Source organism: Labeo rohita, chromosome 7 (assembly GCF_022985175.1).
Source record: "Labeo rohita strain BAU-BD-2019 chromosome 7, IGBB_LRoh.1.0, whole genome shotgun sequence".
In the NCBI taxonomy this organism is placed as follows: domain Eukaryota; kingdom Metazoa; phylum Chordata; class Actinopteri; order Cypriniformes; family Cyprinidae; genus Labeo; species Labeo rohita.
In genome coordinates this window covers 4817333-4834371 of record NC_066875.1, presented here as the reverse complement: position 1 = coordinate 4834371, position 17039 = coordinate 4817333, and the positions used below count along the sequence as shown (strand labels likewise).

General features: G+C 35.0%; 1 protein-coding gene across 1 annotated transcript in view; it reads right to left on the bottom strand.

The window, feature by feature from the left end:
* The window catches only part of LOC127168597 (adhesion G protein-coupled receptor A3), a 54156-nt gene that overhangs the window by 34666 nt on the left and 2451 nt on the right, over positions 1-17039 (bottom strand). Inside the window, exon 2 of the mRNA XM_051115594.1 lies at positions 8143-8214. Coding sequence (XP_050971551.1) covers positions 8143-8214 — 72 coding nt within the window. The remainder of the gene's footprint in view (positions 1-8142; positions 8215-17039) is intronic.

Genomic DNA, 17039 nt, shown 5'->3' with positions numbered 1-17039 from the left:
ATACAATAAAACAAAGACACAACTGAAATTAATAGGGCCCTGAAATCTGTTTTATTTCTTTCCAAATAGCGTTTTATTATTTTTTTTTCAATTTCTGTTAGAATTTTTCTGAATTCTGTTTTGACCGACTAATGGTTACATGAACAATATTAATCAAAAAGCATGTCTAATTAATTGAAATCATGTAACTTCCACAATTTAACAGCAATTTTAAAAAAGTAAAGTTCATGTTCCATGAAGATATTTTGTAAAATTCCTACTGTAAATATATGAAAACGTAATTTTTGATTAGTAATATACATTGTTAAGAACTTCATTTGGACAACTTTAAAGGCAGTTTTCTCAATATTTAGATTTTTTTGCACCCTCAGGTTCCAGGTTTTCAAATAGTTGTATCTTGACCAAATATCCTATCCCAACAAAGTATACATCAATGGAAAGCTTATTTTTCAACTTTCAGATGAATCTCCATAAGTTCTAGAGATGTTCATGTGTTCATGTACTCATATATTGAGATGGCAGAGGCTGAAAACACATCGAGTGTCACGTGCACTTCAGTAGATGTGTAGTAAACGAAACTGCGTGTCTGCGTCATTCATTCATCCAGAGATGTGCAGAACATGCAGGATTCATATTTAAATAGGCTAATTCCATGATATTCCATGTTATACAGTAAAATTTTTATGACTGAATCCTGCAATTCCGTCCACGTTTTGTGCTTAGCGATTATCACAGGGCCCTAAATTAACAGTGCTTTACTCAGGAAATACAGCTCTCATATAAGTGCATTCTTAAAGTTAAATGCGGAATTGTACTGCATTTAAAAGTAGGCTATCGTGATACCTTTTTAGAACTGGCATATCGTGCAACACTACTGAAGACTGGAGTAATGAGGCTAAAAAATTCAGCTTTGCATCACAGGAATAAATTACATTTTAAAAATATATTAAATTAGCCAAATTGCAAAATTAGTTTTTCAATATTTTTTTTTTATAAATCTAAGTACCTTGGTATCATACTTATTAAAATTTTAACACTATGAACACTTTAGCAACTCAATGCATTTACATTTTCTATTTAGAGCAACATTTTTACTAAGTACCATATGCTATTTTTTGATCTTTACAAGGCAGTCAAACATGTTTGGAAGAGCACTGATGGTGAGTAAATGATGACAGTCAGGTATTTCTTTATCAAGAAATATTTCTGAAACTGATTCTGAGAAAGTTTTTATGTCAAGCAAACGTGGAAGAGCACGTGGAAAACCTTTTTCTTTCTGTGAGAAAACACATTTACACAGAAAAGAGCTGCTGGAGCTGTAGGTCACAGTGGGCACATCTCTAGAGTGGAAAGGCAAACACGCGTCCCAGTAGCACTGCTCATAACCTTTGCACAAGGGTTGGAGGAGCGAGAGGAGAAAAGGGGGAAAACGGTACACTCAAGCTCTTCAGCAACTTCCCAGAATACATTAAGACGGGCCTTTAAAAAAAAAAAAGTGACAGTTTCAAAATTTATGTGCAGTCAAATTTCAGCTCGAATACGTTGGCTCATTGCCATTACCCGGAACAATATTTAAGTGTTAAAGAAATGAAACATCCGCATAAATCATGCATCATAAACATAGTTCATATGAGTCGACGGAAGTCATATGACAACTGAACGAAATGTAAGTTTTTTACTAAGTGTCTCAATTGAGCTGTTAAAGTGATAGTTCACCCATCAATTAAAATCCTGTTATCATTTACTTTTAAGATATTCATTCAGTCCTTCCATTTAAATTTCCTGCATCCACAATGTTGAAAAAGACATTGTGAAATCAATACAATTTAGTTTAATCCAAGTTTTTTTGAAGATACAATTGCTTGGTATGACTGACATATTTTACTCATATATAAAAAAATGACAGACACACATAAATAGAGCACATCAAATACAAGCTCAAAAGTTTGTGACGCATAAGAACCAACTAGGTTTATTTTAGCATGTGTTTTTTTTTAATTAACCATCACTCTTCCATAGTAGCATACATTTAGATCATGATAATAACAGTTAAAATCACAAATATAGCACGTCAATAACATGGTAAAAATGTAATATGGTTTCTAGGTACTTGTATGAAAAACAGTAGTCTAAATACATTAAGTATAAATGCATAATTGCTATAGCTTAACCACAAAATACTGTAATTATATTCCATTACTCCTCCTTCAATACATTTAATACACGTCTACATTAATAATCTAAAAACATCTGACACAAATATACCCACATTTCTGACACAACACCACTGTGCTGTTAGTGCTACTACAGTAAATCTATGGTAAATGGCGATTTGTAGATTAAAAAAACCTTCTGACTGTATCGTTGTGCACATTTCTCCTGTTTGCCAGTGCTGTATCATCTGGCTTTAAACCAAGTCAAATGTGTTTTTTGCTGAATTCAAGTGCGTCATACTAGATCTCACAACGTGGTTTAGTGACTGAGACTCATCAGTGAGTCAATGCATCTGCTCTAGTAAGTTTGCGCCGCCAGTTGAACTTTGATCGGAGCGGATAATCGGTCCGAGTGGCACGCTTTAAATGACTAGCGCTCCTTGTTCCGCCTTTGCCACATAAACATTATATAAAACATTTATCAAACTCTTGATATCGTTTATGGAGGAAATTTACATCGTGTGATAATTATCGTAATTCATTTCAGTATAAGAAAAACTTCAGAAGTTATTCATTCAGGTTTAAAACAACATTAAGGGATTGCCAGTTTTAGGTGAACTATACCTTTAACTGGAATAAAAAGCAAGGCCTTTAAAAGGTGTTAGGTGAAAAAATAAAAATGAGGCTTTCACCAATTCCTCAGTCTTTAAGAGTGCACACACACACACACACACACACACACTCCAACACATCAACACAGAGACAAAGAGCCAGAGAATAATGTGCGAATCAGACTGCTGACATCTCTGGCTTCAGCTTGATTCATTAAAATGACAAAAGCAGCGCTGTGCTCTGGGCAGAAGGGATCGGAGCGAGAAAGAAGCGTGAAAACAGAAAGCCAGAGAGGGCACAGAGGGAGCAGCACTGGAAGGTAACTGTGCCATGAAAGCCCAGACGCAGAAACCCGCCGTGCCGTCAAGAGACTCGAAGATGAATTCCTCAAGCTTTCAAAGCATGGGAAGATCAAAGATGTTTACACTTCCAACGTGTTATAAAGACAAGGCTTTAGCGCTTTATCCCCTGAACTGTATCATTCTCCCAACATAAAAAGAGAGAAGAATTCCCTCACATTATAAACAGAACGATGCACAGATTGAGTCTTGAATCAACTGGCTAAAACGGTCCGGTTGGAAGCTCTCAACTCCTCACGCATCTCTCAGGACGACAAGGTCTACTGGCTGCTGGAACGCAGGGTTCCAGAACAATCACAACCGTAACCAACATCAATTACTTTTGCATTCTAGCAAAACACAAGCCGAAAGTCCATCTGTTTCTTTGTTGCCTGAGATGATTCCCAGAACTCACTCAGCCCAGGAAACGGAGATCAAGGCCAAGCTGCGAGACCTCTTCATTTGGTGGCACTATGACATGTGTACAAAACTTGTTTTACAAGGTGGAAAGAGAAGCGGCTAGATGCCTGTGATGCTTGTGAAATTGTCCAGTGGCATTATGAGGGGAAAAAAAAAATAAATAAATAAATGCGCACACAAATGGGATAAATAAATGAATACATTTTGTAAAAAAAAAAAAAAAAAAAAAACAAAAAAAAAAAATCAACAAGGATGCAAAAAAGTGACTTTTTTTTAACATTATGGATGTCTTTACCATTTAAAATAAATGCTGTTCTGGACGTTCTATTTAAGGACTCTTGACAAAAAAGTAACACTGTTTCCACGAAAACAGTATGCAAAAAAACATTTTTCAACAGTAATAATAAAAAATGTTTCACTGAAGACTGGAGTTATGATGTTGAAAATTCAGCTGTTTTTTTTTTTTTTTTACATTTTCATTTTCATTTTATTGCAATTAACATATAAAGTGTCCGAAAACATTACATGCAGTACATGCCTAAGCATATTAAGTATATTATTTTATGCATTCAAACTGAAAATAGATAAATCAAATAGACGCATTTCAAAACCTTACTGTGGTTACTGAAAATTCCAGTAATCGAAAAGATTCAATTGACCAATTTGTGGACGTTTACAGACAGCCCTGAAATACCTTGAATACTGACAAGAACTGGAATAAGCACAAGGAAAATACACCCTTAGAAGAATTCCTCCTGGATGACATCATGTGTTATTTCAGCCTTAAGCAAAGCACAAAACTAATGGGCCACTTCCATGTTTCCAGATTCAAATGCACTGATAGGTCTTAAATGGAGTAAGCACAAATAAATCCATGCTTGCTTTTCTTTACCAAGCTTATTGTGTCAGTGCCTTTATTCTGAACTTCTTTGAAAGAAACCGGTTAAGTGAACACGTCTACTGGTCAGAGGCTGCTGTTCATTGAAATCTGGGTCGTGTATAGTCAAGTAGCAAGGGAAAGCGCACCTAAACAGCAACACTAAATACGGCATTTCAATGTACAGCCTCTAAATTTAGCTCCTGCATTTGACCAGCACTGCTACAGTGAGTGACACTGAATCCCTAACGGAAGTACAGAGAAGAGAGGTAAACCGATGCCAAGACCAGACAATTGTGCTCCCTGAAGGCAACTGCTATTATTAACTTTCACTTGACCGGCCCCCTCGGTATGACCTCTCAGAGGTCTCCAACAGCCTCACGATCCTTCACCCGCAACACACATTCTGTTTGACAACATTAGCACCTTGTCCACTTTAGAATAAGGAACAATCAGCTGTGAACAGTCTATAAAAACTTGCTGGTCTTGGACCAGGAACAGCTAAAGTCAGAGACCGGATATCTGCACCTAATAAACATCTCAAATCAACTCAGAATGGCAAAACTAGATTGTTCCCATTATAATCAGCAGACATGACTTTACTATGAACAGATGTCTGAATAAACTGCTTTGAATTGTAATCGTTACATATTTATAACTCAACAGAACATCAAAAGCCACTCGACATAAAAACAATGAATCAAACTATGCCAGGTGTTGCTTTTGTAGTAACGCAGTCAGTCATATCATTTGATTCTCAACCCTTGTGAAAAAGAAGTGCACCTAATTATATTTAGTTCTACTTTAAAGCACATTTTTAAAGTACTTGACTATAATTTCAATAAGGTTAATACATTTTAATGTAGTAAATTGCAACTTAATTACAAATATATTTCAATAGAAATTCAAGTGTATTTTAGCCTTTACAAATGTAATTATGCACACAACATAATTATAAAATTACATATAAAGATGTACTTAAAATAATAATAATAATAAAAATAAACAACAATAACTGCATTCATTCTTCTGTCTGTTTCAAACAGCCTGTTTAGCTCCGGTTTTAATGAAGCCCCTCCTTCTAAAACATGAATTGTGCTCTGATTGGTTAGCTGGCCCAGTGCAATGTGATTGGTGAGCCACTCAGAGCATGTTCCAGAAACATCACATCTGCAAGTTTCTATCTTCTCAACTGTAAATATTAGGGATGTAATGCTATCAAAATCTCACGATATGATAATATCACGATGTGAAGTCCACAATACAATATTTATTGCGATATTTTAAAAAAAGACTAATGAAGACTTAAATGTAAAGTTTAATTCTTCGATCCAATGCACTTTCAAAATGAAGAGCTCCAACCCATGTACCTTAGAAAACTGAAGTCAGAAAAAAATGTCAGTGAATTGACTTGTACCTGAACTTTAAAGGGGACTCAACCCTCTTTTTAGTCAAGATATACTGCCTCAGTCTAAATTGCATTCACACCGGTGTTTTAGAAGCCAAACAAATTAAAATATAATAATAATAATTACAACAATTTTATATTATTGTTATTCCTATGACAGTAATGGCCAAAAAAATTGCACTGTAAAATAAATGAAAATGAATATCAAAGGTTTATTATTTTTGCTTTATACTACAGCAGGGAAATTACAATACTTATTTCCAAATTTCTACACTTGAAAGAGAGACTTTGAATTTGGACTGCACTAATGTTACCCATTTAAACCGCCAGCTGTCAGCAATTCATACAATTTTAAGCTTTTATTTTGATGGAAAACTCCAGCTTCAGTGAAAACAGGCTTACAAAAACGTGTCTCACTACAAATCTAGTGAAATGCATAACTGGTGGCCCTTGCGTTCTCAAACGTGCACTAAACTCACAGCACATGCAATAAACGAGTTCACTGCATTCACTGTAAACTGAGCTGTTCTGATCCTTTGTAACGTGCTCTGAAACGTTCAGCGAAAACACACTTGATGAAGGGATTAAGCCATATTGTGCTTTCGGTTTTGTTCGTTTGACAGATACTGTGCCAAAACATAATGGCCCAAAACACAACTTTAAAGACCTTTTATGTTAGACTATTTTAAAAAGCTACACTTCTAGCCTGGAAGACTTATCTCGTTTTATACTGTCGTGTGAGCACGATAATGTCGAGACAGTTTTGCTATCGCAATCCCACAATATTGATAACATCCCTGTGTACTCTGGCTCAAAAAGCTCTAGCTTTTTGAGCCAGAGTACACAGACGATGACCTCAGACATGATTCGTAGTGTCGTGGACGCGCATCCCAGAGCTAGTGCTACTCGAGCTTTCGTGCTTAAAAAGTAAACAATTTTTTATTTTTCGGAAAAAATTACAGATCGTTTCACTAGATAAGACCCTTCTTCCTTCACTGGGATCTTTTAGAGCCCTTTGAAGCTGCATTTAAACTACATTTTGGAAGCTCAAAATCAGTCCATTACATGGAGAAAAATCCTGAAATGTTTTCCTCAGAAACCATAATTTCTTCACGAGACAGAAGACATGAACATCTTCGATGACAAGGGGGTGAGTAAATTATTCGGAAATTGTGGTTTTGGAAGTGGAGTTCTCCTTTAATACACATATGTGAGAGTACATAACGCATGCAAGTCATGCAGGAGCTGCTATTCTGATGTAGAACGTCCTTCTCTCTTAGTTTATTGTCTGTATATTCTGGTTCAAATAAGTAATGCTGGCCAAAAATTGCTAGTCATCCTCTCTGTCAAACTCTTCAGGTATGTTTACACAGACGCATCCGGGTTGTATGTCAGCAGCATCACACGCATGCGTCATGGTACTCTAATGAACCAGCAACGAAGACTGACACGGAAGAGAAGAAATAGTTGAATAAAGTCACTATTTTTGCTTTCTTTGCACACAGAAGGTATTCTTGTAGCTTTAGAAATTACGGTTGAACCACTGATGTCACATGGACTATTTTGTCAATGTTTTTGATACCTTCCGGTCCTTGAACAAGTCAGTTGCGTTGCTGTCAGAAAGGCCAGAAAGCTCTTGGATTTCATTAAAAATATCTTAATTTGTGTTCTGAAGATGAACAAAGGTCTTACGGGCTTGGAAGGACATGAAGGTGAGTAATTAATGACAGAAATTAAATTTTTGTATGAACTATCCCTGTAATGATGGCATCATTTTCGCCATAACAATTCAAGCCCAAATCAGACTCTGAGAATGTTTACAAACAAAAGGATTGGGCAGAACCTTTGCAAGCACAGATTTTGTGGGACGCTTTTTTTTAGAGCGGAATGTTTCTTGTTTTTTTTGTTTTGTTTTGTTTTGTTTTTCTTCAACCAGGCCTCGTCCTCTTTTTTTTGTGCATTCTGAGGACTGGATTCATTTAAATGAGTGAAACTGTGACTTCACAATATCCAGAAGAATTGTGCTGCAGTCAAAATGAGCCATTTATTGTAGTTTGTTAAAAGTGTTTTCTCTTAAAGCAAAGAGAGCTTTTTATGCAGAGCTTTTAGGTTTCAACTGCGGCATTACACACTAACTAAAGCTGAAAATGTATAATATTACAAAAAACCATAATAGGACTTGTTTAAAGTATATTATGTCCATAATAAGTTTTTAAAAGCATGATAGTGTACAAAAGGGAAGAATAGTTCTGGAAGAAGTTCTCAGATGAAACTGTTCTAAACTAGAGAATATAATAAATAAAGAAAGAGAAAAGAATCACAATTTGCACTTACAGTCGTTCCAGTGATGACAATCCAATGAAAGAGCCATTCAGAAGTTCCTGGATTTTATTATTACTCAAAATCCTGTAGAGAAAACAAAAGAGATTGATATGAAAAACCAGCTGACCACAGAGAAACAAACCCTTACTTGAACTCAAAGTGTAAAACATATCTAGTGTTATTTGCTCACAAGTTCATTCTCAAATACATTTTGTTCATCAGCAACATTCTCTGGACTCACTGGACAAAGTACCTCAGAAGAAAAATATTTTGTCCATTGCATAATATTACACTAATTCTACATGATTGTTCGTTGCAAAAGCTTTATTACCAAAATGACCTGGCAAATACAAGACCAGGCAGCTGAAAATACAAGAAACTAAGCTCTTAATCATCAGAAAGAAGCGTCTGACAGCTGAAGATACAATAAGATATGGAAAATTACCATTGGAGCCAACTGGGGCGGTTGCAGGTCTGAACTGGTAACTAAAAGTTTTTACAGACTACATCACCAGTGTGGCCTAATGGAAACTGGACTGCAGTTGTAGTAAGTGCTCTGGAAATTAGGTTTGGATGAAAATGTCTGCTAAATGATAAAAACTAATGCCAGAAAATGCATAGACTGATTGAATCCATGAATCCTGTTTGATCACTTCTGATTCAGAACAGGTCTGAAACAAATCGGATGTCGCCTTGCTTCAATTTTCCACATAGATAACGGCCAACTGGCTGACATGACTATCAGTGGAGCGGCGCTTTAGTGGCTGCTCAGGGAAACAGCAGAAAATTTGTTTTGCTATAAACTGCTGCAGTGCTAAACACAGTCTTCGCCAGTTTACACGTGATATACAAGAAAGAAAAAAATATGGTTGCAATGGATAAACAACGCATTGCAATTAACTTGGTTTTATTCAACATGAATTACTGCAAAATGAATCCTAAGTCTCTATGCTAGTATATCATTTCAGATCACAGCTTAGGGACCAATTCTCACTATTAACTAACTATTAACTATGACTTTTGCCTCAAACTCCACAAACCTAATTTGCTACTTATTAATACTTAGTAAGGGAGTTATTAAGTTTAGGTATGGGGAAGGAAAAGACATTATTATGTGCTTTATAAGTACTAATAAACAGCAATCATGCTAGTAATATGCATGCTAATAACTAAATTAAAAGTGAGAATTGCTCCCTAAATAATGTTATCTAATTTAAAAACTTTATTTTATTTTATTTTAAATTTTTATATATTTTTAGTTAACTACATTAGTTATTGTTAACTAATAATTAAATTGTTTACAGCAATTTGTAATTACTGTTAATGTCAGCATTTATTAATATATATTTCAGATCAAAACAGTACTTTTAATTTTTATCATTTATTTTTATATTAGTTAATTTTTTAATTTGTAATTTTTTGCTTTTTTGACATTTGTAGTATTTTTTTTTTTTTAAATATGTACAGATAGTTTTTAATTTTTGTTTTAGTTTTAGTTATTTTAGATCATCGAGTTAATGAGAAATGTCGATTTGGCAACTAGCTGACAAAAATTAACTCATTACCTGCTAATTAATTACCTATAACCCTGGTAACAATATATTACTCATTGTTCGCTAATGTATTAACTACGGCTTCACAATTAATCGAATTTCTAATCGTGATTACAGTTACAGATGCCACAATTATGTAATCGTTCAAATGCACACTTACCTGTGTGTGTGTGTGTGTGTGTACTTGTTTTTGCTACATTGTGGGGACCAAATGTCCCCACAAGGATAGTAAAACCTGAAATTTTTGACATTGTGGGGACCAGCTTGTGGTCCCTATGGGTACAAAAGCTTATAAATCATACAGAATGAGATTTATTGAGAAAGTAAAAATGCAGAAAGTTTTCTGTAAGGGTTAGGTTTAGGGGATAGAAAATACAGTGTGGACAGTATACAAACCATTGCGCCTATGGAGAGTCCCCACAAAGATAATAAACCAGACGTGTGTGTGTGTGTGTGTGTGTGTGTGTGTGTAAGTGTGAGAGAAGAAGAGAGAGAGAGACACAGAGAGAATTTCTTACAGGTTATCTCAAGGTTTTTTTTTTTCCCCCCTCATTGTTTTAATTTTTCAAGAAACTATTTATAAAAACGTAGCATGCAGTTGCTTCAAACAATGGTATAAAGCTATTCAAAACATCATTCAATGTAAATTGTGATAAGCGTAATTAGTAATCGCAATTTCAATTTCAAGGGAATAATTGACAACTATGATTTTTGTCATAATAACTAATGTTAACTAATGAGACCTTATTGTAAAGTGTTACCAACTTCACAAGTAGATTAGTTTGAGGTAGTCAAATGAAAATCAGCTAACACTATACATAGAGTACACTGCTGAATCATGTTTGTTTTTGTTTTCCGAAGCCAAAACATGGGGGGAAACATTTTCCGCATGTCTCCTCCATTTTGTGTAATTCTGCAGTAAACAGTGATGTTCATTCCAGAGGAAACACCACAACTGTTTGTGGTTGGCTGTTTTAGGGACAGTCGAACCGGATGCGGTCGCTCGCGATCGCAACCCCTTATCCGCAGGTCCCGGCCAGGCTGTTATTATTACGGGGTGCTGAGGGGTGACTTTATTACAAGCTTGGCCTACTGAGACAGCCTACATATTTTTCTGGCTTTAAGAACACAAACAGTTCCTATCCTTTACTCACTTTCACAGACTGTGGATTTTCAAGCTCCAGATGTGCAGCGCATTAAGGGAGAGGTATATCAAGTGTCTCACAGCAGCGAAGGACGCATTTGAAAGATGTAAAAGTCAACAACAAATTAAAACGGATAGTGTTTTCTCCCTTAACACAGAAGAATTAAATAAAAATGTCATTGAATTGCAATGGCTTGCTCTTCCTCTGAAACAACTGAGCTTTTTGGCTGATGTCATCAAGGCCGCTTGGGTTTCAACCAATTGGAGGCAGATGTGTATTGAACACCCATTTAAAACAGCCAGTATATTATTTGGAAATATGCTCTGCAATAGGCCAAACATGGATAAACAGTCAAAACAAACAACACTACAGAAAGAGTTCAGTCATCATTCTCATTCATTTTAACTGTAGTCATACGTAATGGTTCTCTCAGGCTCTTGTCTCTCATCTGTCTGCAGTTACAGTCATGTTTGTTTTTCATTGTAGCTAGTCTTTAATTGTAGCTTTCCAAGCCTATTCCTTTTCAAGTGGAGGAGGAAGTAAAATGTCTGAGAATATTCTGAAGTTTGTATGGATAAACATGCACACGCTGCCTTGTGACTGATCTGTCATGATAAATTTGAGAGCGATACTGATATTCATGAGTGCAGCAATCTCCCAGCTGGGAGCCATTCCTCTCCTTCATGATTACAGTACGAGCCCGGGAGAATTACTGACACACAGCTCACAGTGTGGGCCTGAGTACGAATTTAACACCTTCTAGAGATTTTACTTGCAAAACGGAGTCAACACATAGAACGAGTTGGTTTCTGAATGTAACCTGACAGCTAATAACTGTAGGATTCATTTAATAAACAAACAAACATTCTGTTGTAGCTTTCTCTACATTTAGAGCTAATATAAACTACCATTCAAAAGTTTGTGACAGTACAATTTTTAAAAAAATAAATTAACACTTTTTTTTTCAGCAAGGATGCATTACATTAATCAGAAGTGACAGAGACTTTTACATTGTTTCAAATAAATTACACTACCTGTCAAAAGTTTTTGAACAGTAAGATCTGTAATGCTTTTTTTAAAGAAGTCTCTTCTGCTGACCAACTCTGTATTTATTTAATTCGAAGTACAGCAAAAAACAGTAATTTTTTAAAAATATTTTTAGCATTTAAAACAGGCATTTTCTATTTGAATATTTTACAATGTAATTTATTCCTGTGATCAAAGCTACATTTTCAGCATGATTACTACAGTCTTCAGTGTCACATTATCCTTCAGAAATCATTCTAATATGCTGATTTGCTGCTAAAATTCATTAAAGTATTATGTTGAAAACAGAGGGTAGAATTTTTTCAGGTTTCTTTGATGAATAGAAAGTTCAGAAGAACAGCATTTATCAAAAATCTTTCGTAACATTATAAATGTCTTTATTATCACTTTTGACCAATTTAAAGCATCCTTGCAAAATTGATAATAATAAAAATAAAAATAAAAAATAATGTTTCTTGATAATAATAAAAATAAAAAATAATGTTTCTTGAACAGCAAATCAGCATATTAGAATGATTTCTGAAGGATTACTAAAGACTGGAGTAACGAATCTGAAAAAATTAGTTTTGATCACAGGAATAAATTACATTCTAAAATATATTACAATAGATTTTTTTTTTTAAAGCAAAAATATTTCAAAATTGTACTGTTTTTGCTGTACTTTTTAGTGCAGGTCTGGTGAGCAGAAGTGACTCCTCTAAAAAAAAAAAAACATTAAAAAAACTTTTGAATGGTAGTATACATTTCAAATAAACACTGATCTTGGGAACTGTCCATTTATCAAAGAATACTAAAAAAAAAAAAAAAAAAAAATGTTCGTATCACAGATCATAAATATACAGGAGCTTTTTTTTCAGAATTATTAAGAAAAAAAGCAGCAAATCAGCATATTAGAATGATTTCTGAAGGATCATGTCACACCAAAGACATGGCTACCTAGTCATGGCTGCTAAAAATGTAGCTTTGCCATTGCTGGAATAAATTACATTTTAAATAAATATAAATTATAAAATATAAATAAATAAACATTGATGTTTAGGTATTCGCCATGAAGTAAAATACTTCTTTGACACTTCATTTGTCACTAAATGAAGAATGCTATACAATCATTTTATATGCACAAACTGCAATATTAAACAACGTTACCATTTTATCACATGAAAAATTCCACACTTCCATACTGGACACCTTTCTTAAAGACAAAATACAATTTTAAATTAACTACACTGTCCAGAATGTTACAGAATAAGCAAACTTATTGTGAATATATCATAAATATACATTATCTACCAATAAGACATATTTTTTGTGTCTGGTTAGCAAGAATGAGGTGTAGACCTGTTGTACAGGCTCACTTTTAGTGATTGAGGTGATGTCATCTTGTCTGGGACAGGACATTCAATCAATTATCATTCAAATGAATGTCTGACTAGGCACCTACAGGTCTCCTATGCTGGAGACAGATCGTGAAGATACAACCTTATCTTGATTTTCTGCAAGTATGTAGTGACCAAACAAATAATACTAATGGAAAGCAAAGAGAGCACAAAACCGTTTACATAAATTCTAAATCAGTCCAAGTTATTTCTTCTGCGAGCCCAAATCTTCCTAAACAAATCAAAAACTTGGACTACACTAAAACAGCCAATATAATATTTGGAAATATGTTCTGGAACAGGCCAAAAACTGATAAACGGCCAAAACAAACTGCAGGCAGATTACTTCTCGGTCTCATAAGACGCAAATAATTACATTAAAGGTGAAGTGTGTAATTGGTGTGTAATCAGCCTATGAATGGCTTATTGTTCTCTCTGCATATTAAGCAATGGAAAAAAGTATTTTAATGTCAAAAAAATCTTCAACGGTTTTATGTCTTTGTTACTCAACCCATGGATGTTGTATAACTACTGCTGCCAATTTTTGAGTTGCAACCATGAAAGTCTAAGGTAATCAAAAAATATTAAGGAATATTTCGAAGCATTTCCAAAATCCCATGCTGCCTTGTTACAGCCACCAGGTGTGCTTTGGGGAGGAAAAATCACTCCAGGTGTAGCTTTCAACACTTGTCGAAGAGAAACAATCTCTACGACTAGCTCACATAAAAAGACAGCTGCACACACACTACACACACACAAGATCCATTTACAACAGAAATTGCTATAAACCGATCCCAAGAAACAATGTCACCGTTGGGTGGAGATTTAGTAACTTTCCTAAAGCCATTCACAGGATATATTTCACAAGCACTACTGCACTTATAAACAAACTCTCAAACTCCATATCCAAGCACAAGTCATCGTGAAACACAAGTAGTGACAGCATTTCTTTCACAATGTGATGCACATCCAGTTGTAGCAGATTATTGAACAAGAAAAAATGTAGGAGGAAAACTTGATTCTATTCATCATGTGTTGACAGGATCTTAAGATGTGAATGCTGCACGCAACAATGAAGGCAGATAAATGTGCAGATGCATACTACATTCATCTCCATTCGAGCTGAACTGACTAACTAATGAAATTTACACAGTTTTTGAACGGAACCGGATCAACACTGAACTGAATGGAGCAAAATAACAACACTACTGTATTTTTAAAGCTGCTTTACAGCTGCTTTACTTTTTGCAGTGTTTCCCCTACCATTATATTAGGGGTTGCCCCCCCCCCAACGGCACCCCCGCCCCCCCTTGAAGGTCAAGTTAATTTTATTTTCAATATAGCGCCAGATTACAACAGAAGTCATTTAAGGTTACCTTTCCTATAGAACAGGTCTATAATATTTTGTTAAACAAACTAAATAACCTTATGGTATTTTTCTTATTTACACGACGGCATGTCATTTCTGTCCCTACATGGTCGCGCGTTTATAATTTCTCCTCCGCAAAAATACTGACAGGATCACGAGTCCATTCATAAAAACTTAATTTACTCTATAGCAGGGAATGCCAAGGAATTTGTCAATTTCTGGATAAATAAATCAAAAGTTGGTCTGTCACTTAGTTAGGATTGAGATATGCACTAGTGTCTGCAAATAATGAAATGCAAAAAGAAGGTTTAAATATGAATCCTGCATGTTCCGTTCGCCTCTGTATGTATAAATGGCAGAGACGCAGGTTTGTTCACTACATAAACACTACTGAAGCACGCGTGACGCTCGCTGTGATTTTCGGCCTCTGCGTCTCACTATATGACGACATGAACACAAACTTAATCTTGCTGTGAGAGTCACTTCAAGCGAGTTTTACCGATTCATTTGAGAAAACTAACATCATATCATACTGTATACAAACAGAACTAAAACGGCAACCCTTCAAAATAAAAGTACAGTTTAACATAAAACATAAGTACATAAGTCTTGTATTACTTTTGTACAGTAAAATGTAGGTCTTTATATATTCCTATTTCTGCCAAATTTAAATGAAACAATTAAATCATAAAAATAAATATTACTACAAGATTAACCACTTAATTGTAGAAGAAAATACTACAAATATTATTAAAACTTTTAAAACTGAATATTCGCACAACTTTTCTTCCATGTTTTAAAAGTAAATAGTAAAAAAGTAAAAGGGTTTAATTTTTATTTGATTAAAAAACATGTTTAATGCCTTCATTTGATTATCAGAAAAATTAAAAACACAAGAATTTCTGGGAAAAAAAGAAAAAGATTGTAGGGTGCTATTGTTTAAAATGTTGAAATTAAGAGCTTTGGGACTTTTTCTTTTTCACTGAAATAACTGTTTTCGTTACTACGAGTACAGTACAGTAAAAAAGTACCGTTGGGTATCAGGCCCCAGGGGAAACACTGTTTTGACATTATGATTAACAAACAAGCAATAAATAAATATATACAAAACCAATGCTAGTATGAATCATACACAATAAGATCTATAACATGCATTTAGAAAACATGGTAAAGTTCCATTTCATGCCGACTTAACAACACTGTAAACTGGGAAGACTTTTCTAAACCTTGTTAAAACGGTGGCACAATAAACCTGCTGAACCCACATATGTGTGTGAAGTAAAGGATTTCCCACACCAGGTTGAGGAAAGTAATTGATTTTCAGGGTCAGAGAAGGTCATAAAAGTAGCAGGACTCCATGGATAACTATAGCTTTGAAATGCCACATTCAGTCATGACCTGACTACTTTCTACACTAAAAAAAACTTCCTATGTAGCGATTGAACTGCTGAGTTTGCAGCCCATAAAATCTCTCAACCTATCTGTAAATAGTTCAAGACTGCCATTCATGTGCCAAACCAAGTAACCGACACACCATGAATGAAGTTTAAGTTTGGCTATTGTAATGCTGAGACTTCCTGTACGGGGCCTGAGAACTTGACTCTGCTGAATTTTAATTACCATTCTCATTCAACGGGACCAGCACACAAAGCTTGCACCATGGTGCAATGCAGAGAAACTGTTATAATATCAATCTAGGGTTTCTAAAACAAACATCAGTTCAGGCAGAAGTGTTTTCGAGGACTAAAACCATAAAACCACTGTCCAAAACAGTGATGTTTAACTTGCACTTCTTTAATGCGCATTTTGACTGTTTCAGCATTAGTTTTGTGCACATGGATAAGCTACAACTGGCAAACATATTAGCAATATGGACACACTTTACTGTAAACAAAATGATGATAAAATGGCAATATGTAAAAATCGTCTGACGGAAACAGGATTTTTCAGTTTTGGTGTTTCAGCAAATAATTCATTTTGATGCATCATTACTTTACACAACGCCTTTTAAAACAAATTAATCCATACACACCTAAACCTAGGCGTGCTAACTTTATGTTTATTTCCCCCAGGCCAAAGCCTTCGCTTATACATGTGTTCTTCCACTCTCTGCAAACTCAGCACAGCCACATGAAGACAGACGAGAGCACCATTCAGGCTTTCAGACATGCTTGATATCCATCTCTGAAAGACACGTCACGTGGTGGGACGCTTTTCATTTAAACCCTAATAAGGCTGCACCGCCAGCCACTGATAGAGCACTGGGAAAGGCTAAAGCACTGTAAAAATGAAATTAATCTAAAAAAAACGTAATCATTTTGAAGTGTGTAACCTGTTATTAAATGTTTAGTGTTAAGTAATAACAGAAAAAGATAATACTAGTTCACTTGTAGCTACAGTAGCCATGCAAAACAACGAC